The 27,269-nt window shown below is 47.6% G+C and overlaps 2 protein-coding genes across 2 annotated transcripts; both read right to left on the bottom strand.

Moving 5' to 3' along the window:
• On the bottom strand, positions 1 to 25,368 carry LOC101877191 (zinc finger protein 862). Its single transcript, XM_005154192.2, has 7 exons — positions 25,253 to 25,368; positions 24,603 to 24,706; positions 23,470 to 23,732; positions 22,488 to 22,555; positions 6,696 to 6,883; positions 2,979 to 3,629; positions 1 to 2,165 (listed from the first exon to the last, which is right to left on the bottom strand). Exons 1-7 carry the CDS (start codon positions 25,366 to 25,368, stop codon positions 1 to 3), a joined length of 3,555 nt encoding a protein of 1,184 aa, XP_005154249.2.
• On the bottom strand, positions 12,397 to 15,900 carry PRDM11 (PR/SET domain 11). The gene is made up of 2 exons (XM_013130321.3): positions 15,474 to 15,900; positions 12,397 to 13,779 (listed from the first exon to the last, which is right to left on the bottom strand). The coding sequence occupies exons 1-2, from the start codon at positions 15,898 to 15,900 to the stop codon at positions 13,193 to 13,195; spliced, it is 1,014 nt and encodes a 337-aa protein (XP_012985775.2). The 3' UTR covers positions 12,397 to 13,192.
• Positions 25,369 to 27,269: the final 1,901 nt, after the last annotated feature.

Raw genomic sequence — 27,269 nt, 5'->3', positions numbered from 1 at the left:
CTAAATATCGGGGTAAAACTCAGAGCCGTGGTCCATGCTCTGCAACATCGGCTTCTGATCAAGGGACGACATCCTGCTCAGCATTTCAGCTGACAGAGCGTAGCTATTGCCCGACTTCTCCTCGAACCAACTATCTAGTGCCCTTTTGCAATCGAAGTTGGCAATGGGCGGCCCATTAACGGCAATGGTCAGAAGATCACTGAGCTGCTCCAGCGTGAGCCGGGAGCGGTTGTTTTTGCGCACTCTCTGCAGGGCAGCGCGCCCCTTCTCACAGCAGGCCGATGAGGTGGGAAGGACTTTGAGGATCTGAACTATTTTATTGAGGAGGGGGAATCTCTGTTTGTATTTACAAATGTGACTGAGCAAGTCTTTAAAACCATTTTTGGTATAATAATCCACCTTGAGTTCTCGCCACTCCATCAGCAGACTCCCGCGGGTGTCCATCCCCTCTCGGCAAACCTCTCTGGAAAAGGATGGGACCGTCTCCAGGTGTTCAAATATCTGTACCATATCCTCCTTCCCATAGCTCATGAGCTCATCAGTGCTTCTGGGCCAAGCTGCAAGGTCAAATACCTGACAGGCCTTCACAAATGTCCGGCTACGGGAATCGAACCTTTGGGCTAGGATCACCTGGGTCTTCTGGCAGATCTTTTCTCGGATCGACTGGAATTTGGCTTCAGCCACCCGGAGGTTTTTCACAGCAATGCCATTAAAGCTTTCACGGAAGTTTTCCTCAAACTCCTGTAAGTATTCCCCGGGTGAGTCCGCAAGCCGGCTGATTTCTTGGATGGCCTCCTCTATCTTATCATCCACCTGCGACACAAGAAGGTATTCCCCTTGGAAGACGTAGGCGAGGCGTGAAAGCACAGCAATCACATCCAGTAGGAAGTAGATGAGTTTAATCGACTGGTAGTCCATCAGGAACTGCAGGAGGGCCAAGGCAATAGCAGAAGCATCCGCTCTTTGGGTCTGGCCGCTGACATCTTTGAGATGGGCCACAACCTCAAGGTAATCCTTGATTAGAGCATTGAGCACATTCTGCTCCCCGATGATCCACTTCACTGCTCTAATGTCCCCCAAGAACTCGGTCTCCTCACACAGAGTGGCTGCAGTGACCCTCAACTCACACATGAGTCGGGGAGAGTAACGATAGAAACTGAGCAGCTGCTTCAAATTGTTTTCCAGCTCCTCCAGGCACGGCAGTTCTTTCCCACTGATTGCATCCAAAATTTCCAAGTGGGGCCTATGTACCATAAAGGGCAGGCAGAGAAGCCAGGGCAAAGTCTTTCTGATTGTCATGAACAAGTTGGCTCTCAGGCTAGCGGTAATGTTAGCACCATCGACTCCCAAGCCAATAGTTGGCTTCTCATCCTGCAATTGTATTCCAAGGCTGGAAAAAGCCCTGTCTAATGCTTGGAGGTAACTGTCTGTTGTAGAAAAGCCCAGTTCCTGAAGAGACAGGAATTCTGTTGCTGGAGGCCCATCGCTGCTTGTGTACTGCACATACACTGCCACGGTGTCTGCAAGCAAGTCATCACTCTGCCCGTCTAGGATGATGCTGAGGAAGGGAGACTGTCGGATGCGTTCAACGAGGTCTTCTCGAAGGGCACGGGCGATGTGATGGATTAAGATTTGGCAGTCTCCCTCATTCATGTACTGATCCACCACCTTGAGCTCACACTTCCTCAGCAGTTCTGCCAGAGGCCGAAAGTCATAGTAGGGCCTTCCCTCCAGGGCCAAGTGGTAGGCTGTATTGAAGAGGAGGGTCATGTTCCGGCACATCTCTTCTGTCTTCTCCGGGTGCATCCTGAGCTTGTAAAGCTGCAGGCACTTCTTGTGGAGGTTGCTCTGGCTGTGAAGCTTTATTGTGTGTATCTTGAACTGCTTTGAGCCAATGATGAAGGCTGAAGTCCGAGAGGATTGCACTGTGTACTGCCTGCAGACGTGGCACCACATTTCATTCAGTGTTGGGGAGTACCGCAGAAACCAGAACTTTTTAAGCCACTCTTGCTTGAACCGCCGTATCCTCCGGCCTGTCGCAGAAGACATCTTGGAAGGCTCATCTGTAGCAGCAATCATGTCATTGGAAACTGATTCATCAGCAGAATCTACCTCTTGGTCATCGTCCTCCATGATGGTGGGAACAGAGATGATGCTTTCTGAAGCTGTAACAAGAACAAAAACAAACAGAAAAGGTATTTATAAAGTTGCTGAGCTAAAGAAGCATCCTACTGGTGACAGCAGAGCATTGCCTGATGAGGTGGCCACAACCTGCCCTCTCCTGCTCCCACAGTGCACTACAGGTAGAATTTGAATCATGGCTCTGAAGGGAAAACAAATCAATCTTTCTGCACAGGAACTTTGTCCCAACATGCCACAGCAAGAAAGAACACTACATCCTGGCCACTTGCACAATACATGGTATGACCCACATATTCCCTTTGGTGAAGGTTCCTGGCCGCTCAACAACACATTCCTGAAGGAAATGAAATGTATCTTCAGAAAGGGACACATGGTTCTGTTAAGGCAATGGAGAAACAGAGAGGGCTTTCCAACAAGGGGCACAGCGGGACATCATTTCATACACAAAGAGCACACATTTCAGTGTTACCACAGTCATTCAGACTTGTTTGCTAGCCCTTGAGGCACTGCAGAGGGGCTTCCGCTGGAAGAGAAGGCATCAAAAATACAGCAAACAAACTGGCTGCAATGGAATGTCTTTTTTATTGGCAGTGCATTATCCATTACAATGGCAACAAAGAGCAAGTTGTCATACAGAGTCTTTCCCAAGACAGTGTTTTCCACTGTGCCCACAGCAACAGCTCCTGGCCCACCCGGTCACAAAACCTGACAGCGGAACCAACATGTTCACCTGAATACTCAGGGCAAAAATGCTTTAGATGAGTACACAGCACACAGGCATCTCACTACTGTCCTTAGGCAGGGTTTGGAGAACGCTGTTACTCGGCAAGGCTTACCTGTGGGGTCTGAGAATTCTTGGAGCTCGGGTACCTGGGGCGGTAACACGGGTGGCTCAGGTAACTTCCCAGATCTCAGCATGTCTAACTCAGCCTGCAGCTCCCGGATCTTCTTCTTCAGACGGATGCAGTTGGGGCAGAAGGAGGTGGTGGGGATTTCATGGGAGTTGCCTTGTGCAGAGGCCAGTGACAGCTCCGTTGGGCTGTCTGCTTTGAATGACAAAGGCTCTTCTTCCTCATCTTCAAGGATTCCCATCTCTTTGGCGGAGCTGAAAGAGGAACCATGAGGGACCTTCCATTCCCCCTCGCTCCGGTTTCTGCTGAGGCCCAGGGAGCCGTGCTGCATGGCACTGCCACACCGCTCAAAGATGTCTTCAGCTTGGTATTTAGATGCTTTTCTGATGGCAAGTGGTGTACTTGTTACTAACTGGTTCTCTTCGAATTTGGCAGACTCCAAAGAAGCCTCCAGGACATCTTTGAAGATGAGGTCAATCTTTTTCTTCTTCGTTTGGGGGTGGGATTCTCCCTCCTCACAGCTGCGCTTGTAGGGGCTCTTCCCTTGCTTTAAGGAGGCGAGCTGGAGTGGCCCCTTCGTGTCCTCTTGGTTCTCCATGTTCTTTTCCAACTTTTCCCTCTGTAACCTTTTGTCTCCTAGAAAGGAAAGCGAGGGGTGGGGATTATCACCAGGAACCCAGCAACATCCCTCAATCTAAAACTCAAACAGAAAATAGAACAAAAAGGCAGGCTGAATCCCTGCAGGTCTGCACGTTGCGTTCCAAACCAGGGAACTGACACAACCCAGTGGAAACCAAGGCTTGCGAGAGGAAGGAGCCCTGCTAATGGGCACGTCTGCAAAAACAGAGACAGTTTTGGGTAGCCACAGCAGAGTAGAACCCACACACTTTAAAGAGAAGAGCAACTACAGGCAGCTCGTTTAACCTAAAGGTGTAACCAACCTGCGCTGGAAGAGGACTACGAGGTGAATGACTGATCACAGTGGAACCTAACGCTCAGAGCCCAAGCACTATTTTGGCTGGCTGGAAGACCTATGCCTGTTTTGACTTGGTAAAAGGTATCAAGTGTACAGCAGTGCAGCGAGAGATTTGGACCATTTCATGACAACCATGGCACAAAGTTTGCAAGCCCCTTTACTCTAGTTCAGTTTGGAGGCTGCTCCAGAAATGCAAAGGTAAAGGAGTAAAAAACAACCTGCACTCTTAAACCCCAAAGGTACTCATTGTCAACTGAGCTACAATGGGTGAATGCCCTCCAAGGATGGGGCATCAGTGGAGTCTAAGAGCGTGGCCATTCAGTGATAAAATGAAAATAAAATAAAAGCAACCTCATACAAATTATTAATTGCTTAAAATAAATGGAATAGCCAGATTTCCTTACCTGGAAATTCAAAAGACGATAGGTTTGGCTCAATTTCCATCATTCTTCTATCTTGTAAATAACTTCAAGCATTGATGGCTTCCCAAACAAGACGCTGCTTTATGCTGATTTTTGGTTTTGTTTGCTTTTAAAGTGTATTCATGCTTTCATAATTGTTACGGAGCAAAAGCTACCATTCCCTCTCTAAGGAGAGCAATGCTATGAATGCAGAAAAGATGCAAGACTTGAAACAGTTAGAGTAAGGCACTGTAAAAAGGGCTGGCCCAAAAGGCAGGGATTTTGCATTGGGTTTGGATGCTGGCTGGCAACCCCAGCCTCTTCTGGACTGAATCCGTAACAACAGATCTCATTTTCAACACATTGATGAGGATTTCTATGGGCAAAGCTTTTGAGCCTTGAGTATTGGTATTTGAGTCTTGGTATTTTCCCTGTTATAGACTAAACAACCGCTGGCAGAGGTAGGGGTTTAGAGAATGGGTTCTTGTTCCCCAGCAATTTTTTCCCCCAACCACCCAAGTGGTTCAGCCCTACGGAAAAGCTATAAATCACAAGGTGATCCCTCCCATTACTGTTCTCAACTCCATTGGCAAGGCAGGTCAGAAACTGCCAACAGAAACAAAACCTTTTGAGTTTAAAGTGTGACACTTCACGCACGGGCTCATCTGCAGGGGATTTGAAGTCTGTTCAATAGAAAGTGACTCAAGAGGTTCTGGTGCTGCTCCCTGATCACCTCCCAGTGCCCTTCCAGCTGAGTTGGTGACGTCTCTTGCAAGTCTAGCAATGGCCCAAGTGATGCTCCGTTTAACAACATCCCTGTGCTGCTTTTTTGAATGCAGGCCTAGCCCAACATGACGCAGGATGCTCCTAGAATATTCTCCATGGCCATGTAGGTTTCTACCTGAGTGTGTGGTACGGCGGGTCCTGGTGAGAAGATCTTCACTGCACTTGTAGCACAGAGCAGGCTGTGAATGACCATTTCAAACCACAACACCATGACAAACCATGACTATGTGGCATGGGCAGGAGCCTTGGTGACCATCCAGAGCAGCTGCTCCAAGGGCACAGTCCTTCTCTTGCCGTACTAAGTACTAAGCCATCTGGACCACTAACGCGTGCATGTTGTGCAGCTAAGTCACTGCAGCCTGGATCTAATCACTCAGTGATGTTCATCAACATAGAAAAAGCCACATTCACACCAATGTTAATTCAGAAGTGGGACTTGCCCAAGTATAGCCATCAAGATGTGACACTGCAAGTGCATAATAACTCTAAGGTGAGAGAGGATAACCAGCTTTGTCAGGACATCTTGTCCACCCCATGATTAAAGAGGAGACACCTTTTACCAAGTCAAGGCAGCAACAGCAGCTGTGCAATAATATACATGGAAATCTTAATTAGAAAGTTATATTTAGTGTGGCTGCTCCTCTGAGGCCCTGCCATTCTGTGGGTAGGCCTGGAAAGAAATGCCCTTAATTAACTTCAGGTATCAGCACTATATAGATGAAGAGAGGCATTAAGAGTTTTTGCCTTCCTCTAAAGCTTCCTATATTGCTGACATTACACTGACCTAAAGGACCGCTGGGTTTGTTCCAGAACGGCTACTCCTTAAGATAAGAACAACTTTTATCCAGGGAGGAATCAGTGTGACAAGAACAAAGCCTCCTGTATGTTGTACACGCACTCTAAGGTTGTGAGACTAAGGAGTCTCTAGCTGATGTCGCGCTGATCCCAAATTATCTCTCTGAAGAAAGAGGAGATAAATTAAGCGAGGAAAATGGACATACAAACACACCAAGGAGATCTCTCTTTCTTATGCACACAAAACCAGATGAAGTCCCCCCAAACAGGCTACTCAAGGAGCCAGAGGAAGCAGCATGTTTAGAGGAAAAACCTAATGCTGTCTGTAGGATCTCCAGCCTGGCAATTTTCAGGCTGGAAAGTCTTGTGTTAGAGATGCTCTGTGATCCCTGGGCTTTGCTTCAGGCTCTTGCACACACATGACATGACACTACACAACACATGACATGACACAACATAGCACAAATCTCTTTCGTGATGTCCATGACAGTGTTTATCTGATTCTTCTTGTATACCTACCCATCCATCCATCCATCCATCCACCCATCCATCCATCCATCCATCCATCCACCCATCTGTCCATGCCATGCATAACTGGTGACTCTCACCTAGAGTTGCTCTGTGTCTAGAAATACAGCTCTCCTCACCTAGCCTGTGCATCACCTATTTCACCCATCACACGTGGTCCAACAACGTCTCAGCCCAAGGGGATGCAGGGAGAAGGGTGGAAAGGAAAGGACTCACCACTTGTGAGGTTCCTGTTGATGGTCTCCTGGGACATACAGTGCAGCCTCTTCATGTAATCCTCACTGTACCAGACCCGCAGCTTCTCCCCAGGGCAGATGTCACGGCAGGCACGGAAGTAAATCCTCTCGCTGTGCTGGAAGGCCATCAGGTTCTGCTCTCTCTCCTCCCGGGAGATGATCACGTACCTGGAAGCCAAATGACAAGCTGGGTGTGAAGCACAAAGCTCTCTCCTGTGCCCTCCCCTTGCACCAGAATAACAACCATGATGGAGCCAGAATGACCTTCATAGAGAGCCATCAACAAAGCCAGACTGGAAAGCATGGAATCATAAGTAATGGTGTGCAAATTGCCAGATACAGGACAACAAGCACGAACATTCAGGGAACACTAAGCCAATGGGTCCATTTCTGCTGGGGAAGGGATGACAACAATGTACATCCAACCTGAAGGAGCATCTGCCAGTAAGGGCAGAATCTTACAGGCAGAAATAGCTTTGCCTGGTGATGGAAACAAGGACTTTTTGACTCCTCACTACCACTTCACACCCCAGCGACTCCTCCCTTGCTCTCAGGAACATCTGGAATATGGCAGTTTCCCTCAGCCAGGCTCTTTTCCCAAAACACCATCTCTCTTTTTAGTAGACACCAGATTTCCTTGCTTCTCTCCTCTTGGACAAGCAGAATTGAGATACTCAGGACAGAAACATGGACACCTAATGTGCACAGGGGTATTCACTGGTTGTCCAAAAGGAAACCAAGGACATGCCAGAACTGGAATTTTTTGCACTGGGGCATTCAGCAGAGTGGGACAGAAGAGTACAATCAGTCCTGCAAGTGGAAAACCCAGCACTACATTGGGCATCTCTTTGTAGTGCTGACAGGAAGATTGCCTTCTGGGCATGGGATCTATCATCCTGATTTAAACCAGTAAGATTTCAGCTCAGCAGAAATGTATTAATTCACACTCCAAGCAACCGGCCTTCTGTTCACTTGCTAAGATGCATCTATAGCTAGGATCACATCATTTGCTCACATAGTCCTTGTGTTCCTGTCAGAGAACATTAAAGAGGCTTGGTAAGACTGGTTCCAGCTGCTACCAACACGAGCTCTTAACACCCACCCAGAACCAGGAGGCACCATCATTGCATTTACAAGCAGATCTGAACAGTTCACAGCTAAAAGCTTTTTCTTCTCTTATTCCATTTGCTTCTATTACTCTATTATTATTATTACACATGCATTATATATACTCCCTGCTGCAGTAACATTAATGAAGGCAAGTGGCACATGGCTCCTCTGACATCTGCTGCTACAAGTCCTTGCCCAAACATTCTCTTATAGCTCACAGGAATGTCTTTGGCTTAAGAAATCCAGACACTCTCCCCTTCTCCAGCTATGTGCATGCACACACAGAAGACACAAGCCCACCTGCACATGAGCCCACTAACACATAAGGTCACAAACGTGGTGAAGCTTCCCACAAAACACTCAAAACAAGTCTGCAGTGTCTCAGACCACCCATTCTGGTTTTAATGTTCAGCAAGGGTGCATGTGCCTACAATCAGCTGTATTTTTCCTAATGTGAATGATGCAGGATGCTCTGCAATCTTCAGTCATTACCCAAGCAGCAGGCTCTGGCAGTGCCAAAATCACCCCAACATTGGCTTTCGTTAATCCTTGTTTACTTCTGAGCACAAAAGGCACTTTTAAACCACCAGGTTGTGTGTGTCTGAGCAGGAAATGAGGCCTGGAGCAGTGCAGTGGGAAGGAGGTCCTGCAAGAGCACATAGCAAGCGCTGCTGGGCTGTCACTTCTGAGTGTTAGCCATCACTACAATAGGTGCACCAGGCATTCAGAGATGCCTGACAGTACAACCCCTGAGATACAGCAACTTGCTGGGCTCAGCCTGGTGTCCCACAGCACAGGAAATCCTAGAGGATGCTCTCCCTGGTCCAAGCAGAATGCCAGGATGCTTCTATCAGCTAAAGAGAAACCTTGCAACTGTTCTGCATCCCACTGCCCAAACAGAGCAATGACAAGATAAAGCTGCCCCTGCAAAGAAGCCTGGTCACCTGCACAGATTTATTGTAGAATCAAATCACAGAATGGCTTAGGTGGGAACGGACCTTAAGTTCATCCAGTTCCAACCCCCCTGCCATGGGCAGGGATGCCTCACACTAGACCAAATCACCCAAGGCTCTGTCCAACCTGGCCTTGAACACTTATCACCCTGAGGTGGCTCACAGCTCCTTAGTGCAATATTCAGGGCTCACATTCCCACAGTCAGTGGCACTGAATTCAATGGGCAGTGGCAGGATGTCCTGGTGCATCCCCATCAAAGCGCATGTGACAGTGAGATGTACAGAATACTCTAAAACACAGCTCTTCATGGGAAGGGCAGAGCATGGTTAACTGTAACTGCTCCCACCAGGGCTCACTTTAATGATGAAGTATTGGATTAAGAATGAGCATGCTTTTCCCATTCACTGCTCTCTTTGTGCCTCCAGGTTTCTGCCTGAGGAGTGCCTTTCAGCTTTGCTGCTGCATCCCGCAGCTCCGGACACATCCTGGAGCATCAGGGAGCTGGGAGTGCTGCTGATTTCACCAGGAGGCATGTAGGAAGCCCTTAGCAGAGAGTAGTGGAATAATCCAGTCACAAACATGTTTCTTGACTGCTTCTGGCAGCTGGTAACTGCTTTACACTCCTTGAGAGGAAGCTTTACAACTGTGATACTTCCCCGAGGTAACATAAAGAGGGATGAGATCATCCGCATAAATGAAACCAGTGCTGCTCTGGTGACCACAGAGGCACAAATGACACAGGTTATAAAGGACTGCATTAAACCCAAATTCACCTGCTGGCCTAAGGTCTGCATACCACAGGCTGAGGATGGAGGAAGTCACATTAAAGAGCAGCCTGCTTGGCAAGGCAGGGACACAGACTGCTGCTGAGAGCAGAGCACAGGACCTGCCTTCATTGACACATCTTTCCAAGACCGCAATGCTCACACCCTCAGCAACCTTCCTGGGAAGCAGCCAGTCCCTTCCCGGTGCCAAACACTCGGGCTGCATAGAGGCAGGATGGCTCCCTTAGTTTAGATGCCCAGGACACAAGTACTGCACACAGACAGGCATGGCTCTGCTTGTGTAGTGAGTTTCCCTTGGACCATGATGGAGGAGGAATGGGATCCGGATCACTGATGGAGCAGACCCAGCCACCCAGAGCTGCTCCTGCAGGAAGCACAGCTGACAGCTACGAATAGGTCACTTCATGCTCAGTCCCTCAGCCAGGCTCAAGAACACCACAGATTCTTGCCCAGGCTACTCAGGACCAGCCACTGCATCAATGGAGACCATTAATGACCCATTTGCAGCTACTGGGGCTTAGATCTACCCCATGGCTATTGGAGGCACAGAGCCCTCCTGTTCAGGGTCACCTTTCCCATAGCCTCCCCAGTCAGCAGCACACTCAGGACACCCAATTGCCAGGGTTTGGGATGGCCCAGTGAGCATGCCCAGGAAAACATCAAGGTAATGAGGAAGCTCAGGCTCCTGCCCACCCAGCTCCTCCCCATGCAGGATCTGCCCCATGCCTACCCCATGCCCCCGTGTTGCTCACCCTCTGGCTTGGCCCTGGTGGTGCTCCACTGATGCTCTGCCATGGCTGAGCACCACAGGGAAAAGGCCATTCACTGGCCTTTCCTAAAGCAGAAGCAGGGCAGGAGATGCCACATGAGAGGTGCCTCAAGCCCAGGCAGATGCCATGAGGTGCCATACCCACAAACCCTACCCCAGGCACCTCCAGGAGACCCCAGCATGTGTAACAGGCTTATCACCAGCTCAGGCAGATCTTACAGGAGAGAAACAAACGACTCGGCAACTGTGGTAAAAGTGTTATATATTTATTGCATTCTTAACAAAAATACTTTGAAAGAGATAATTCTTTTTCAGCATGTACAAGACATGGAGATACTGGGATTGAGCACAGCAGTTTGCTTTGACACAGGCACTTACTTCAACAGTCAGTTAACAAGATGGGTGCAAGAGGAAGCATCCTTTGCAAGCCAGTACAGACAAGCCACTCCACTGAGGGGTCTACACAGGGCAGGAGATATGTCCCCAGAGCTGGGCCAATCTGTAATAGTCCACAGAGGAAACTGGGGGAAGACATCAGGCAGGTCACAGCACAAGGTCCTTTCTCCTGACCAGAGCCCAGCCTTTGGGGGTTTGGATGGAAGGCTGCGCATCCTGCACCAGGATGCTCTGTCTGAACATGTCTGTGTGGGTAAACTGATGGCAGCAACACCACCAGCTCCCTCCAGTGCCCAGCACCTATGGGAGTCTCCTCCTCTGCAGACCTGAGGGTTCCTGGAAGGGATCCCCCTGGACAACATGCAAGGAGCTTATCCTATCACAGTGCATCCATGGGAGAACGTCAGCAGGGACCAGGTATTATAAAAATATAAAATACTACTTTTAATATATAGCAGCAGCACTCTATGGACTCAGCCTTTAAAATATACCATGGTTCTTATTTCAGTTCTTTGCGATTCATAAATTAGATCCATTTCTACCACCTTTCCCAATCTTCCCTTCAGCTGAAGGGAGACTGTGACTTTACAGAATACACATAACAGAAGTAAAACAACATCCTCTGAGGAAGGTGAGCAAGTACTTCCCTGGTCTGGTACCAGCACTATGAGGAATGTCCTCTGCATGAAACCAGTGCAGGTCATTCCTCAGAAAGCACAGGTTTTTCTCCTTGCCAGACCTTTGCTTCCTTGAGCACACCACTAAAAATAAATTACTTGAATCATGATTACAGAACAACTAAAAAGGGACAAGCAGGAATGCCTGACACAGCAGACATCCAGTGAACTTCCCAGGAGACAAGCTAGTGCACTATACTTCTGAGACAGCCCAGACAGATTCAGGAAGATCCTTCAAGACCACATAAAGCCATTCTTCTGCTACTCTGCACTGCCTATGTTCAATACCTGCTGAAGTTTATACAACGTTTTGGCCTCGTCTATAGCCCAGACATGGCCCTGAGATGGGAATTCACACTGCCTGCAACCCACCATATACAACAGGACAGCCTGGCGAGCAGCAGAATGCTAACTGTGCTAACTTGGAGCTTTTCCCTGCTGGACCATATCATGGTAATAGAACAGAATAGGATCAACTAATAGTCCATTTTTGTTTTGCAGGGATGGAAGGTGCAGATGTGCAAATCAAAGAGAAGACAGATCATGTAAAAAGGTGCCACATTCTCACCACCTGAGATGGCATTATTCAAGCCTAGTTTCAGAACTGGGGCTATACATGGGAACCTCATGCAGCACTAATGCAATTCTAATGTTGTAACACAGTTCTTCCTTGCAGCTGTATTGGGAAAGCAAGAAGTACAAAACCAGCACATCTAAGACTTTTACCTATGCAGCTGTGAATTTAGCTTGTAAACTCTTCATGAGAGGAGAAGGAAGTACAGATCCCACCCTAAGTAACACTAAGTGCAAAGTAACTGTACTAAAGTTGACAGAATTACAGCCATACAGAACCAACCTGTTCCCAAGGTCAGAAGAAGGCCCTACATCCTTCCTTGTTTCTGTGCAGTCTCTCACATTCTGGGGAGGGCAAGGTGGTTCAAAACTGAAGCTTGTACATGCAAGGAAGTTCCTTGCTTGAACATGCAAGGAAATAATACGGTACAATTACCTTTAAATGCTGTCACATTATAAGTAACTGCAGGTAGGGGTTTTAGACTGGAGCAGACAAAGGTTAAACTCTCTGATGGAAGTGTATGTGGCACTGCAGGATCCAGGCACATGCCATTGCAGCCCTTCTGAGCAATCTAAAACCACACAGTGCTCAGACCTGTCCTTCTGGCCTCAGCATTGTGTTTCCTTCCCTTCCTTGCACAAGCTCTGCTTTATATCTTTCTCCCCAAACCTATTCCTAAATCACAGTAAGCCCTGGATTATCCATTCCTGCTGGTAATAATGACAGTAAGAGTCTCTAGAGCCATAAGGATGTGACTCTGCACACTACACATAATAATTTGCAGGAAGATGATGGGAAGGCAGTAGTAGGGCATATTTGTTGGTTGCTTGTAAAGAGAGCTCTGTAATACACTGTCTCAGTAAATAACATTTCACAGGCACAAGAAGAGATCAAGACAATGATTCCTATTGTATCTCTTAGTTTATAGAGCATTCAAAGCATAGGGAGCCCAGCAAAAACTCCTAATATCTATGAATAGAATGATGTCCTACATTCCAAGCTCTATAAGATTACGGATTCCTCTTTGCCATTGCAGAGGGCCAGCCCTACTATTCAGCTGCCACAATTCATACTGCTGTTAGCTAGCAGGGGGATGGACTGGCTGGGGTAGCTGCTGACCTTCCCCACAGAGTACTGATACAGATGGAGAGGCCACATGAACATGCAGCAGCTCGAGGAAGGGGCACCCTTCTTTACTTTATATGATGCAAACTAAAGATGGCATTTTCTCTTCCGTGACCTGGTAATCCGTGCAGGAGGGGTCTGTTTTGGGGTGTTTTGGTTAGACTCTGCACTGGGCTCAGGGGGCTGTTTTGAGCAAGCTGCTTGAGGAGGAGAGCCCTGCACGACACTAGGATCCTGCATCCTATGGAAAGCCTGGACCCCATCACGGATTTCTGACAGGGTCTGGCACAACTGGCCAACCTGGCTGGTGAGGTCAGCCATGCTCTGAGCGATGACATGCATGCTGTCTGCCATGTCCCTGTGAACAGCCACCAGCTCCTGGCAGAACTGCCTGAACAGCTCTGTTTGCTGCATGTGGGAATGGAGAAGCTGACGGTCGAAGCTGGAGAGGGGAGGGCTCTTTGTGCAGGAGCGCGGGGGTCTGCAGGACGAGGTGGTGTGTGGGGATGGACAGTGCAGCTCCTGCCTTTGCCTGGTGGCTTCTGACTGCTCCGAGGAGGATGAAGTGTGGAGAAAGGAGGGCCTGGAGGGCTGGTTGGCTCCTGCACTGGCCCTCTGCAGCGATGAGAAGCAGTGTCCCTGAGAAGTGCCTGGCATCTCTTCATCTTCATCAGCTTGAACAGAAGAGAAAGCATGGATTATTGATGTGAATCTCTCACAGCTCTGACTTCTGTTTCATGGTATCTCAAAGCACATGGGAAAACGAGTTTTTCCCTCCACCCCCCAGTGTGCCAGTTGAGACAAGCCTGTAGCTCCTGATGCATAACTCAGCATGCACGTGCTGCAACATTAGCATCTGTGTGACAAGCTTAACCATAAGAGGCCTCAAGAGCAGGCGAACCCAGTCAATAGAGGAGGAATCCAAGCTGCCAAGGTAGCCTGTACATAGCATTGTTCATTACTAGAACATAAATCCATTTCAGACAGTAGCAATGAATCCCTTCCCCAAAACCATAAGCAGCTAGAACATTTTGGAGGGACAAAGACTCTTGGTCTTTGGTCCAGTCTCTGAACACCCTGACACATTTGGTTCCTCATGTCAAATCCCTGCTCCCATGTAATTTCTTACATCCTCTGAGCAAAGCATAGACATAATATCAGCTGCTCGTGAAGTCTGAACTGCAAAGCCACTATGTGGCTTGGCATCACTGGGATAACCAGGCAGTCAGGTACAGCAGCAGCAAAACCCTGTATTAATAGGGCAAGTATACTTGATGCAAAACCAAACCCAAAGCAAAACACCATGGGGAAGTTCTCATTAGTCTAATGATGTGCCAGTTCACAGGTACAGGCAAAAAGTAAGAAGAAACAATACTTCACTTGTTGCAACTGCCCACTACCTCCTTGTACAAGCTGCATTCATTTTACCTCTGAAATAGTACAACTGGCTTCCAAGATAGATGCAAAGAATCATGAAGTCCCACTTTGTTCTTGAAGACTTTTGTCCTTCTTTCCCATTAACATTACTTCAGATATAAGACCTAATGTGGTAGGACAGTGCCACCCATGAAGTGTTAGTTGGTTCACTTCCCAAGAAGTTATCTCCTCTTTCTCTCCTTTGTTACCCCTAGAAGCTCAGAGACCACCTCTGAGCTGTACCTCCACGCAAGACAACCGTATGTATGCAAGTGGGGAAAGAACCTGCAGAAAGCAGGTTGTGGTTCAGCACTGGAAGGTGTCTGAGAGCTGTGGTATAAGAAGATTAACTTGGAAGGCAGGGCCAGGAAGAAGAGAGTCATCATCTACCTATTTCACAGCACTTGCACTTAATCTTCAGAACCCTAGTGAGAAATCATTAGTGGCCAGGCCTCAGAGCATCAACACCAAAGAGCACTGAGCCCCCTCAAAAGCCCTCCTGGAAGATAGTTACCATGCAGTGATCCATTAGTAACTGGCACATGATTCTCAGCTTGACAGCATTGCTGTTTTATTGGGGTGCATGCAAGATGAAGAACTCCTAATCCTTTACAAACACTTCTTCATGAACTGGAGGTAGTTGCACTTCAACTACAGATGTTCCCTCACTTGTAAGATTAGTTCAGACTTATGACCCATTAAGCAAGTGGAATCTGAACAGCATCTACTCTTAGAAGAAAGCATGGAAAAGGACTAGATAAAGATGATTTTAACTTGGAAACAGCTTTCCCTCAATCCATCTCAACGTCCCACCAGAGCAGGTTGTCTTGAAACCAAACTCAGCAGTAAGGACCTAGCTTGACAAGGCAACCCAAACCACACAGCGCTCCTGTGGTGTCACACTGAGATATGCAAGCATAAGACAAAGAGGTGTTAAGGCAGTGATACTTACAGCTTGTTGACGGGCTGTCAACCACGTCCAGATCCGCTCTCCGGAAGCCGTGCCTCTGGCGTGTCGAATGCAGTGTGGACTCGATGGCTCTCTCGTGGGCAGTCAGGACGATGGCCGAGGGCCGCCCCGTGCTGCCAGGGCTGGACAGGGACCTCTGCATGAAGGCCAGTTTGTCCTTGGTCCTTCTCTTCATGTCGTCCCATCTGTGTTTAATATCTTTCACAGACCTGGGCACCTGGCTGACTGATGTGATCTGCCTGGCTATGCTTTCCCAGATCTTGTCCCTGTCAGCATGGGATAGACGCATTGTCTCCCTCCCAAACAGCATGGCTTCATTTCGGGTCACCTCAGTGACCAGAATGTCCAGTTCTTCCTTGGAAAACTTGGGCTTCCTCTTTCGTTCAGCCATGTTCCTTGGGTTGAACATCCCATAAAGCACAATTGGGTAAAAGGAAATCAGCGCAAAGCATCCCCCTGCAGCCAATCACTTGGCCAGTGCAGCACTGGGGCAGAGGAGTTAGGTGGGATCCAGCTCCCCCCACAACCTGCAACAACCTCTCAGTTTTCCTCACTTGCACCAGGAAAGGGCACATGATTTAAGAAGCAATTCCCAAGCTTAAGGAAAAAAACACCAAGCAACACTATAGTGTAAAAGGAGCCTCCTCAGCTTTACAGTTACAATGAAATCATACACTTTGATGCTCTGGCTCAGTTGTGAGGATTTCAGCACATCCTCACATCACCTGCTGCACTTTGTGCTCAGGAATAAGCATGAGAAGTCACAACCATGGTGGTGAATTAGCTTCTAAGGTGACATTGCTCAGAAATGAGCTCTTGAGGAAATGTAGGGGCCTGAAGCGTATCCTATTGTTCTGCCTGGCACAACATGCAATGGAAACTTTTACATCACCCTTTCTGTTGAAACTTGCAGGATATCATGTAGGAGCTACATCAAACTGGGATGTTTTACAGGGAAGGGAGATTCCTACTAGACTGAGGGGCTGTTTCTGCTACTTGCTTCTCCTAAGGAAAAGTCTCTTCTTCAGCACCAGCAGTACGGCACATCCAGCATTCATCCACTCCACTGCAAACCCTTGTTCCACCCAGAAATGGTTGTCATTTCCCATTGTTCTCAAAAGGAATGAGGCCACCCACTTGTTTTTCCTGGCTAGGCTTTGTTGTCACTGGTGCTGGCAGGACCCTGCACCCAGTTTGCAGTGCTTCAAATCAACAACTCGTAGCCTCAGCCCATTGAGAAGAGGAGGCAGCATCCTGAGAAGAGGCACTTCTGTCCAAAGGGGGAGGGTGTTAACTCTTCCAGCCACAGTCAAAGGAAACTTAAACAGAACACTAGTCCTAACTGGAGCTTTTTACTAGGGGAAGAAAGGCAGTGGCAGATCTATTCAACAGAGAAGGAGAAAACAGACTATGTGAACATCCAGTACATAAACAAGGTGGGACCGCAGACAGCGGAATAATGACACCCTGGCCAATGCTGTGTATGAGCACGGAGAACAGCATGGAAGAGAGCAGATGCCACAGAGGAGCAGAACTGCTGGGAAAACTTAAGTGTATGTCTTGACTTGAATGATAGCAGAGAGAAATAAATGCCAACATGGTTATTCTAGTGCTATACATTAGAAAAGACTTGCTTTAATACATCTTAACACAACTGAAAGCAGGGATGTTGGGAACTATTTTGAAAGAGGTCGGTCTTTTCAGTCCTCACATCACGTAGTTCTTAATACGTTAAAAGGAAGTTCTCAGCTAGGAAAGTACATCAGCATCGAGTTATGGAGGAGAACACAACATTCATAGAATCATAGAATGGTTTCAGCTGGAAAGGACCTTAAGATCATCCAGTTCCAACCCCCCTGCCACGGGCAGGGACACCTCACACTAAACCATGGCACCCAAGACTCTGTCCAGCCTAGCCTTGAACACTGCCAGGCTGGCACTGCCCATTTACCACCTCTTTGGTCATCTGAGGTAGAGGGCTTCAGTGTTAATATGAAGTGCCTCCACAAGCTGTCACCACAAGCCTAGAAAGGCAATGTTTAAAAGGGATATTAAGATGTAACATACAAGAAATAAGACATCTTAATGGTTGGGACACCTAACAACTGTAACTCTGAAGCGACACCATGGGAGGGAAAACCTACTGGCTTCCCTATGTGTTAGCTTTCTTTCTGCTTATGGTCCCAAATTAAATAAAACTAAAGATGCTATGTAATAGTGATAGCATCTTTGCTATTACTATGTTATCTTAAATTACCTTTAATCCCAAAATCTCAGCTGAACACCCTGTCTCTCACAGGCAGGCTCTAGCCACCCCAAAATACTTCCTGAAAGGTTGGTATAAGCAAAGGCCATGGCATTTTTCCCACTTGTCCCACATTTGTGATGGCCCTGCTGGTATCGCCTCAGACATAGGTGCCTCCCAGCACTGCTGTGACCCAGGAGAAGGATTGGGATGCACTCATGTGCTTGTGGGCTGCAGACTAAGAACCTACAGAAAGGCAAAGTGCCCCTTGTCAGATATCATTCTGGTTTCTCCTTAGTGCTGTCACACTGCTGCTTAATGAATCTGACTGACACTGCTGCCCTCCACTGGGATAAGTGTCAGAAGCTGTTAACCTTGGTTAAAGCTGGAAAAACAGTAGGAAACACTGCTCAGATCTCGGCTGGGAGCTAAGCACACAGATGCATTTTGCCAGAACAAATGTAAATGCATCCCTGAGATACTGTTGGTGGAGCTTCATTTACAGAGAGAAGATGGTAATGAAATGATGGAGAGCCAGGTAATGAAATGATGGAGAGCCAGCAAAGCACTTGCTACACTGACCTCAAGGGGATAATAAAAAGCAAAAAGGAGTTCTCCCAACCTGAACCCTGGAAGGAGGCAAAAGGCCACAAAGAACATTGAGCAAAGTTTGATTTTTATCACATTCAGCAAAACTGGGCTTCGTGTATATTCTCCATGGTACCTACAACCAGAGTATCATCAGTGCCTCCATGTGGTGGAAACACACCTCCACTGACAAGCTGCTCTGGTGAAAAGGAGTAACTGCATTTGCCAAGTGCCCCTGGGTGGGAGGGATGAGCTTGCACAACCCAAGTCTCTCCAGATCTGGTCAAGAACCCCCTCTTCTAAGCTGAACCTATGGTTGCTCAGCAGCAAAGCTGCCCCCATGGGGAATTAGAGCCCTTTTTGCTCTTCCCACACAGGGCATTCCATTAAATGCACATAGGACAATGAGTGGTAGACCTGGATATTTAGATTTGAGGGTTTCCACTCATTTACTCCAGCATGAGTTGGGTCAAAATGATTTAAGAGAACTTAAGTATTCTAATAGCTAATTCACCATGCAAAGAGTAATGAGTTCTGGCCAGTTTTAATTACAAATTCAATTAAGGTGAGGTTCCCAACAGGCACATTAACCTCCTCCTTATAAAAATGCAGACAATATTACTGGCAGAGAGATCTTTTCCCCTCAAGCATTTCCTCTAGCATGCAGAATGTCCCTAGGAGCAGTCACTGATACCTGGAAGCATCTCTCTGGAGATGCTGTGTGGGTTTTATCAAGCTGTGAGGTTGTGAATTCACACCTCAGCCCAGGTCAGTATGCAAGTGCAAGACAGCTCAGCTATTCCTTTAAAAACACATGTGAGGTTGTGACTACAAGGACAGGGAACACTTACTGATCACCCCATGAAGACATTGACAGACTCCAATTCTCCTGGCTTCTAAGAAACAAGTATGATACTTTTTCCAGGGCTCTCCAGTAGGTTTTTAACAGGGATCACAGTGCTGCAGTACTTTAGGATCCCTTTGATCTGCATAAACTTCAGTAATGGATAAGAACATTTACTCCCCTTGCTGCAAGGTAACAGAGGACAGTTTATGAAGTTCAACAACGTGACTTGTGCAGAGGCTGGTGGCTTTAACTGCCCTTGAACACATGGGCAGACATTGTAACCCTGACTTTTAAAAGGTCCTCTAAAGTCAAACCAACAGCTTAAAGGATCTACTTATCCTGCTCTGAGCAGGCAGTTGGAGCACCTGACCAAAGCTCCCTTCCAAGCTCTATTATTGTATGAAGATCAAATCACAGACATCTCCACTATAAAGAGATACAGGAAAACCTACAGAACAGCCTTGCTCTCCGTAACCTCTTTTGTTACTGCATTTGGAGGAGAAAGGGGCAGAAAGGAAGGCAAAGGAGAAGGAAGTGAGGAAGCCTTGCAATAGCCCTTTCCCCACGGGCTGAGGGAACGGATGCATTTGAACTGTGCCAACAGCCTGAGAACTCAGGGATTCACATGGAAGAAGGGATACAGACTATAAATGCCCCAACTAGCCTGGAAACTCCACACATGAAGCACTTCAGCAAGGAAACGACAGATACTCAGAGGGATGAAAACTGGACTTTCTTAATTAACTTTCATCTTTGGTCTGATCCATTATTTTTTAAAGGTCTCAACAACTGAATAACAGAAATTCCTCAGAAATAACCAGGAACAACCAGGCTGATTCTACAGAGTCCTTCAGAAGCCCCAAGAACTCCCATAAGCAGCAGTTTATGGTCTGTGTCCAAGCAAGCATCAAATTCGTTTGAGGTTTGCTGCAATCCATAGTAACTGGTCATCCTGATTCCCCAGAAAACCAGAGGAAGATGTTTGCACACATCCCTGCAGGTCAAAGCCAGGGAGTTTCATAAAGTATTGGAAACACATTACTCAACACAGAGAAGAAGGGTGCATTATCTTGTGCCAAAGCCAGCTTAGGAGAACATGCTCCCAGCATCAGGAGTTTGTGTTAACTGACTGAGTGACAAGGGAAAGGGCAAGAGGATGTTCCCATTGCCATGCCATCTGCTGTGCTCTGTGCTCCTTACTCCCTGTCATCCACTGCCCTGGAACAGCCACTTGAAATGAAACCATCAAGTGCTGCAGAGTACACACTGTTCTCAGCAGGAACATGAAAATGGACTCAGATGTGGTAGTCAAACAACAAAACCAATAGCCAGATCTACAAGAAGAGAGAGGAGTCAGCCCAAGCTGCCCTCCCCTTGCCATACCCACCTACCCAGAGGGTGAGTAGATCTGCTTTGCAAAGCACTCCATCTGTGAGTGATGGCAAAGAGCACCATCTGAAAAACAAAAAGAGTGCTGTCTACAGCATCCTGGCAGTGTGGTTTCTGTGGGTAACCTCCATGACAAATGTCCTAACACAGGGTATCCAGCACACCTCTGTTTGAAAGCTGGTTGCAAACAAAACCAAGGCTTCTTGAGGACCACTATCTCCATCTGTCAGATTCTACATTATACTGCTATTAGAAGCAATTTTCAAGAGTGAAAACAGGAAGATCAGTAAGACTGATACATCCTTTCCCAGAAGAGCTGCAAACATTCCCTCTCCACAAAGCCATAACCTCCTTGCTTTTCCAGGTTGTACAGAATGGCCCAGACCACACTCATCCTGAGACCTAACCATGGCAAACACCAGTTTAGAGAAGAACACTCTGTTCTTTTGTGCTGGGACCAGGAGTAGTGCCCATTTAAATAAAGACATCCAACTTATGTTCATGGCAGCAAGAAGAAGAGTTTATCACTGGATTTTTCCTTTCCAAGACCATGTTTCCACTGGCTTCTTTACCATCCAGATCACATAGAGATCCAGATCCAAGCAGAAAAATCTCACTCTGATTTTTGAACTTTGTATTCTTTACTTCAAGATACATAGAATCACAGAATCATAGAATACTTAGGCTTGGAAAGGACCTTAGGACCATTTAGTTTCAATGCCCCCAAACCTATCTGTTCACTGTACCACTGCCTGTTTTCAGGGTGACAACTCCAGCCTCAACCCAGGTCTAGCATTTTCTCTCATTCAGTAATGAAACAGCTGGAATTATTACAGAAAAATGAGATTCTTTGCTGAACTTTGTGAAGGTAGTGGTCAGAACTGCTGCTATCCACGTGAACGCTCACATGGAGCAGAAGTGGTGCAACCACATTTATCAGTGAGGTCAGGCTTGCATCCACCTGCACTTCACCCTCTCTCTTTCCTAAACCCCAACTGAAAATCCTAGACATCCAGGCCAACAAACCACTTAATTCCCACACTGCTTTACTCTTGTGTGAAATGCCTTCTTGACAGCAGCCACTTCCAAAATTCACCCCTGAATAAGGACTGCTCTGAATGTTGGACAGGCTTCAGTGCACAATACTCCATCCTGGTGATGCACCATATACATGGGAGGCACTTCAGTGCTCTGCCTCTGTCTCGGGAGGCTGCAAGAGTGACCTACATCCTTTGCAGGTACATGACAATACCTGAAGCACTCCATTGTGGTTAAACATGTTCCCTTACTGCTGCAGTTAAACCAGAGCCAGCCCCACTGACTGGTATTTGGGTTCTGCTCTGCTGAGTCAGCAGAGGGAGTGCAAGAACAAGGCAGCATTTCTGCATTCAGAGCTGAGGCAACTCACTCCACATCTCTCCTAACACAATAAAGCTGCCACTACCCATGACAGCCACCACTGACAATTGTTTCAAGAGAAGCCAGAAAGAAAACAAGAAAAGCACCTTTTCCAATGTCCATCAAATGGGAAAGGACAAAAAGCCCCAAACAGAATCAAATGGTACCCTGGGGGTAATGTAAAGCATTTTGCAAATATCTGAACTAAAAGTTAAAAGAACCAAAACCAATGGAGTGAGACCTGTCAGCGTTTGAAAGAGTGGACAAATAGGATCATCTTTATCACTTGTCCTCATTCCAGAAAACAGCCATCCTCCAGACACACATCCTTGTTTTAGTCCCTGTCACTGATGTGCCTCCAAAGGATTCTCATGACAATAAACACTGGAAGAGCACAAGCACACCCTTTACAGAAGGGGTAGTGGCATTTTGGTTTGGTTTTCTGTCACACAAAACAAGGAGTGTGTTCGATGGCCTCTCTCTGGAAGACAAAACCCTAAAAGGGAAGGCAGAAGACAACTGGACTCACCTCATCCAGTTTGCTTTGGTTTCATCTGTCCCATCGATGGATTTGTAGCGGTTGTTCTTATCAACGATCTGTGAAACAAGAGAACAGATGGAGTATGTCAACTAGCTGGTCCAGACAGAAAGTATATTACTTGCAAATCACTGCTTCAGCTCCTGCCTTAAGTCAGGACATGAATCTCAGCCATCCTGGTACTACAGGCTGTTGCCCTGGGTATGTGTGTGGAGGCTACTCAGAACTAAGAGGCATCTCCTACACACAAATGTAATACAGAACTATGAATGCAGCTGACAAAACTGCTAACAGTCCTCAGATATAGGAGATTAACTCCCCTTTCAGCACAGGGCTGAGACACACTTTATTTTACAGACAGAGAAGCATGAGCAGCAGTTCAGAGCAGCAGCTCTCAATTATTTTCCCACCTATAACTCAAGTCCTGCATCTCCTAATAAATACCTGTCCATCTAGTGATATCTCTATCTAAGAGATAAGCAAAGCCTGTAGTACTGGGGGAAAAATTATGGGGTTTGGTGCTGGAGTCTGCATATAGATCACTTCCTGATGGACAGGATCTCCTCTCTCCTGGCCTCTTGGATGACCTACTCTGCTCAGAAAGAGTGCTGCACGTCCATGAGAGAGCTCTGCAATCTCTAGATACAGTCCTTTCTCTATCCTCAAAGAAATGACCAGAGCAGGAAAAGGTACTGGAGGAGCCCCAGGGGTTGAATGGGGATGGAAAACATGGCCAGGGGGCAAGAAGAAGCAAACTCTGCTTCCTACAGCCATGAACGTGGTGCCATGGAATCTGATCTCCTTTCACTGTCTATACCCTTAAGCTGCTAATAATTATGGCAGTAGATGTTTGCCTACTGTGGGTCAGCATCTTCAGAGGTGGGGGAAGAAGGCTAAGATTCGGCTCCACAAGTCCCCCAGCTCTGAGCTGAATGGCTGGGGCATCACTTCATTGGGGAGACAAGTCACTCACCAGCCATGAGAAGAATCCTGCAGACTTGTCCTGGCTGGACATCTGCCCCTCGTACGGCCCGAAGATGTGCCCTTTGGGGATCACCTCATTCATACAGCGCACGTCGTTCTCCCCATTGGGCTCTTTCACCACCTCCATTCCAGGCGGGATGGTCAGCGCTGCCCGGTCAGGGATGCCAACAGGCACTGGGGTGTCAGACACGAACACTGGGGGGCCATGGTTCGGGCATTCATCCACAAAGTACTCCTGGCAGGACTCACAGACTGTGGGTGTGAGGGGACAGGAGTTAGGTTGGGCAGATGTGATGTCTGTATAGGCTCATGCAGCTCACAGGACACACAGTACTAAGGCCAGTGTGGCTCAGCTCTCTCCAGCCTTCTAAGCCCCTTTCCCAAAGCCTGGCCTCCATGCGGACACTTCACCAACAGCTCACTGGTTTCACCACACAACTCTCAACAAGGGCTCTGTCCCAACCCACGCCTGCCCAACCAATGCCTGTGCCTGCATGAGCCCTGGTATCCTACACAGATTCACCACCAACAGCTACACACAGGGAAAGGTGCCACCACAATCTGCACAGACAGAGGTTGAGGGCTCCCTGCACATCCCTGGATGTCCTCATGGCAAAGGGTTTGATTCCCTACACACCAGAGGGGAACTAAACCAAACAACCCTGAAAACAAATACCCTCATCATACAGCCTTTACTCAGTGCTTGGGAGAGAGACAGCAGCCCCAGGTACTTGCCCTGTGTCCGGACAGGGACTCAGGCCTACAGTTTGGTATTCTGTAGGTATGCCAATGTAACTGCAACCAACTTTGTTTCCCAGAATATGGGGAAAACAGTTTCTGAATCCAAGCCTTTGGGTTTTTCAGGCTCCTGGAGTTTCCCCTATGTGTATTTTCACGTTTCTAGCACACTTTCCACTCACCTCCCTACTGCTGCAGAGCCCCATGACAGACAAACTGCTTTTGTGCAATAACTTCCTAGCAAATGTGCTGGGGAGCATACACATTTGCCTCAGTTTTTTTGTCCCCTGCTTCTCACCCCAAAACAGCAGGGCATCGACTAGGAATGACCAAAGCCTATGCAAGTGGCAGCATTGCTTTTCCCCTCACTCACAAGACACTTACACCAGAAATCCACCTGCTGAAAGCTCTTGGTCATGATCAAATCCCGTTTCCCTTTCAGTTTCTTGGGTTCCACCTCCATGGACTGTGGGTCAGGCCTTCCAGAGCTGGGGAGGGAACAGGAGAAAGATGACATTAACCAACGAAGATGCTGGGACTGAACAAAGAGAAGAGCAGAGGCAATGGGGCCTGATCAACTCTTTTAGCCCTGACACCTACAGCAGAGAAATGACTCCACTTGCTGTCCAACCTGCCAAAAGCTGGTACCTGAGACGGCTTTAAGGCTCAGACTACAGCATCTACTGGCTTCAGCTACAGAACCTCCAGGCATGGATATCAGGACAAATTCCTTCATGGAATGGCAGTCAGGCACTGGAACAGGCTGTCCATGGCTATGGTGGAATCACTGTCCCTGGAAGTGTTGACACACTGTGTTGATGAGGCCCTCAGTGCCATGGGTTAGTGGTGGCCTTGGCAGTGCTAGGGTAACGGTTGGACTCAATTATCTTAAAGGTCTTTTCCAGCTTCACATGGGAGGGTTTTAATAACTTTGAGAAGTTCAAGTATATCCCTCACAACCAACTTTAAGCTCAGGGGGGTGGAGGTAGAGAGAAAGGGGTTAGAGTACATGGGAATGAAGCTCAGCCACGTACCAAGGTTGTCCATACTCCTGGTCCCGGCGCGGAGAGCAGGCCTCTGTTTTTATTGTCACCATCTCCCCTAAGGAAGCCTGGGTCTGGATCAAACAGTCCTTCAAGTTCTCACTCATGTTCTGAAAGAGAATGAAGGGAGGGAGGAGAGAATGAGCACCCAGGAAACCACAGCCTTTCTCCTCCGGGATGCAGCAGCAGAGCAAGTTTGCATCAAGAGCCACTGTGATATTCCAGGGCACAAATAGATGGAAACCCCTTCCCACAGTGGGGAGGAAAGAGCAGTTCAGTCGCAGGTCAGGTGAAGTGTGTGAGTCACCATGGAGCAACCTGAGGCATGGAGAATCTTAAGTATGCACCACAGCACCCATTAAAAATGTCATGCACGGAATTTAAGACTGATGGGTGGGATGTGTTGTGGAAATACGGAGCACCATCACTTCAGAGCAAGTGTCTGGAGACTGAATGACAAGAAAGAGTAATGTAGGTTGTAGCGTGAACCAGGATCCATTTACAAATACGATTCTATGACCCATCACTCGATTCTATGATTCTAATATAACATATACCAGTTCCTATCACCTCTGCAGATGGAGTTTTCAATGGGCTCCGTACACCTCTGACAAACAGGTAAGTGCCTACAGTGCCTGCAGGACTCCACCAAACTACACAAGACATGCTCTCAACCTTTCCATTCCTTGCAATGACCTGATCTGAGCTACCACAGCCTTCCTGGCACACAGGCTGCTGTAGTGAAAATGCTTTTCCCTCGGCTCAATGCAAGAGCCAGGAACCACTTAACAATGTCTAAGGACAGCAAACTCCATAATGATAACAATTCCCTCCTCCCCCATCATGGGATGGTGCTGAAGAGAAAATACTGATAAAGCAAATGATGATAATTCTGAATTGCTTGACTCAAGATTTTTGGAAGAGCCATTAAGCTCCATAGCATCTCAGCTTGACACAAGGAATAGAGCGCTGCTTGCCTCTTCATTGCATTTGTCTTAGTCCAAGGCACACACACACTGGCTGCCCTCAGGCACCATACTAGACTGGACAGACTGCACAGCTGCTGTCCCCAAAATTCCCTGTGATCCACCCCTCTTTTCCATGTCCACTGCCCAATGGCATGCTCTGTCATGCTGTATGCTCACAGCACCCAACAGAGGGGCCTCAGCAGCTGACCAGACCCCTTCTGTCAGGGGAGATGGAAGAGCACATCCTCATCACAACCCTGGACAAAATCCATGTTCTGAGGTCACAACCCCCTGAAGACAGGAACTCCCTTATTCCACACGTGGTTGTACAGGAGTGAGCACCATGGAAGTCTGCTGTTTGTGCCCTGTTTACAGCCAGAAGGAATGCTCTTCCCAGCCTCCCCTTTGTGCCAGGGGACAAATGATTAGTTTTTCCAGCCCAGCTTCTCACATGTCAATGTGCAGCCTGAAGGACCTTTATCGAGCCTGTCTCGAGGAAGCACTAGTTAATATTCATATAGTGCTCTGAAAGAAAAGTGTAAATACAATTAGATATAGGCAAACACAGACATTTTTGAGCCTTTACAAGGTGCCCAAAACAAGACACAGAATTACTACAGCCAGTAAGAAGGAAAGTGACAATAAGGGCAAGGAGGGACTCATTATTCTGCAATGCTTAACCCCTGGTCTGCACTCTCTGGAGAGGGAAGCTCTCCAGTCATGGCCCCATGCATCAGTTGCTGTTGCAGGCAGGGAATACCAAAGGAGAAGCCTTTCCTGAGAAGTCTGCTGTAAAACAGCTCAAAAGGCAAAAAGCAGCAGGTGGGGGAGAAGGAAATTATTAAACCCAAGAAAAGATGGGTGCTGCCCCAGAGCTGGTTAGCTGTGGGGACTGCAATGGTGTGGGCTGCAGAGCAGATGCTCTTGGTCAGTAAACCAACCCATTTGGAAGCCTGGTAGATGAGGCACCTGGAGGTAAAACACTCACAACCCCCAGGGCTCCAGTAGGAAGAGATGCAGACATCTGTCTGTGAACAGAC

Source organism: Melopsittacus undulatus, chromosome 4, assembly GCF_012275295.1.
Source record: "Melopsittacus undulatus isolate bMelUnd1 chromosome 4, bMelUnd1.mat.Z, whole genome shotgun sequence".
Lineage (NCBI taxonomy): Eukaryota > Metazoa > Chordata > Aves > Psittaciformes > Psittaculidae > Melopsittacus > Melopsittacus undulatus.
Note: the sequence above shows the minus strand (reverse complement) of the source record. Positions and strands in the feature narration are given on the sequence as shown.

Excerpts from the sequence above, each read along its gene's own strand:
- LOC101877191 (XM_005154192.2), bottom strand. The coding sequence starts at position 25,368 with ATGAGTGAGAACTTGAAGGACTGTTTGATCCAGACCCAGGCTTCCTTA. Across the intron at positions 6,884-22,487 it reads ACCAAAGCAAACTGGATGAG|GTACGTGATCATCTCCCGGG; the intron begins GTGAGTCCAGTT and ends TTTGGCTTCCAG. Across the intron at positions 2,166-2,978 it reads AGAATTCTCAGACCCCACAG|CTTCAGAAAGCATCATCTCT; the intron begins GTAAGCCTTGCC and ends TTCTTGTTACAG.
- PRDM11 (XM_013130321.3), bottom strand. The coding sequence starts at position 15,900 with ATGTTCAACCCAAGGAACATGGCTGAACGAAAGAGGAAGCCCAAGTTT. Across the intron at positions 13,780-15,473 it reads TGACAGCCCGTCAACAAGCT|CTGATGAAGATGAAGAGATG; the intron begins GTAAGTATCACT and ends CTTCTGTTCAAG.